This window comes from Bidens hawaiensis, unplaced genomic scaffold (genome assembly GCF_021521415.1).
Source record: "Bidens hawaiensis isolate Kalapana, Puna unplaced genomic scaffold, B.hawaiensis_p1.1 tig00034763_1, whole genome shotgun sequence".
NCBI lineage: Eukaryota > Viridiplantae > Streptophyta > Magnoliopsida > Asterales > Asteraceae > Bidens > Bidens hawaiensis.
The window spans coordinates 65,285-66,977 of record NW_027496045.1 but is presented as its reverse complement, the minus strand read 5'-3'; the positions used below and the strand labels follow the sequence as shown (position 1 = coordinate 66,977).

Sequence of the window (1,693 nt, the reverse complement as noted above, 5' to 3'; positions counted from 1 at the left end):
TTGTTGGTGAGATTGGTCCACATAGGTCACCGTAGACTAATTCGAGCGGTTGCTTTGCTCGAAATTGTGCTTGAGCTGGAAATGAGTGTGGTGTTTGTTTTCCAACTAGACATACATCGCATACTTGTGGCTGATGGGTAAAATTTGGTACACCCTTCGCCATATTTTTCTTAACAATCATTTTAGCATACTCGAATCCAATGTGTCCGAGTCTAGCATGCCACAACATTGACGTCTCGTTTGTTTTTGTAAGAAAACACATTGATTTTCCCATATCAAGCTTTACTTTGTAGAGACGATTTTATGATCTTTCCACCTTCATTAGGAGATCACCAGAGTCATCATATATCCATAAAAACTCGTTCTTCATTCGTATATCACACCCATTTTCAGTAGCTTGTCCTAAGCTTAAAATGTTATTTCGAAGATCGGGTATGTAATATACGTCGGTGATCGTCTTTTCTTCACCATTATTGCAATTTACTCGTATTGAGCCTTTCCCTCTTATCTTCACATGCAAACCGTCTTCGAAATTTTACTTCTCCATTAATGTCTTCATTTAATTCAGATAAGTGAGATTTAATGCCTGTCATATGGTTGCTTGCTCCGTTGTCTAAGTACCATATATCTTTGTTACTTGGTTCGTCTTCTGATTTTCTTGGCGTTATCTTTTCTTCATTGAGGAAAATTGCATCTTCTTGTTTGGATCTGCAACAAGCTAATAGGAGAGTTTTTATTACTTGTTCAGTCTGAACAATATTGGCTTCTTCTTTATTCTTGGACTTTTGATACTTGGATGCGTAACGACCAAGTTCATTACATTGGCAGCACTTCACTTGACTTCTGTCTTTATACTTTGACTGGTTCTTTCGATCATTTGACGTTGATCCTTGACCTCCACGGTCTTGTCTGAATGGCTTTCCGTACCCACGGCTCTTTCCACGGCCGTTATAATTATTACGATTTTGTCCTTGCTTAGGACGATGACCAGCTTGCTGCTTATGCTTTCCTTGTGAGCGAGTAAACAACAGTTTACTATCCTTTATACTTGAGTCGTCTTTTCCTTTGATTTGTTCTTCATATGCTTTAAGTCTCCCTATGGCTTCTCCTAACTTCATGCTGTCAACATCGTAGCATTGTTCGATTGTTGCAACGATTTGAATAAAGCGATCTGGCATGGAGTCAAGGAGTTTCCCAACCATGTCAGATTCAGCAATTGTTGCGCCAAGCGTTACGGCTTTGGAGACCAGCCCGTTTAATTTTCCCAAAAAATCATCGATGGTTTCTCCATCTTTCATCTTTAATGACTCAAACTCAGCCCTTAGAGTTGAGAGTCGTGCCTTTTTTACTCTTTCGACACCCATATTCCTTACTTTAATTGCCTCCCATATTTCTGTAGCTTGCGTATATTGGGCTACTTATAGTACCACGTCCTCTGGAAGTGCTTGATAAAGATAGGCTATTGCCATGTTGTTCTTTTTTAGGTCAACAGCTTGTCCTTCTTCTGGTTCAATTGCTTCCCATAATCCATGAACGTTAAAAATTGCTTTAATTTTTACCGCCCAAATTGTATAGTTCGTGGAATTTAATATGGGACATTACAATGATAACAACGTGTTATCCCTTAGGTGGTTGGGTTGGCTATTCTGATTTGTCGAGGTTTCTTGTCCACTTGACATCGTGCGATCTTTTC

General features: G+C 39.3%; 1 protein-coding gene across 1 annotated transcript; it reads right to left on the bottom strand.

The window, feature by feature from the left end:
* Positions 1 to 470: 470 nt before the first annotated feature.
* Positions 471 to 1,364, bottom strand: LOC143586673 (uncharacterized). The gene has a single exon (XM_077068157.1). The coding sequence runs from the start codon at positions 1,362 to 1,364 to the stop codon at positions 471 to 473; it is 894 nt and encodes a 297-aa protein (XP_076924272.1).
* Positions 1,365 to 1,693: the final 329 nt, after the last annotated feature.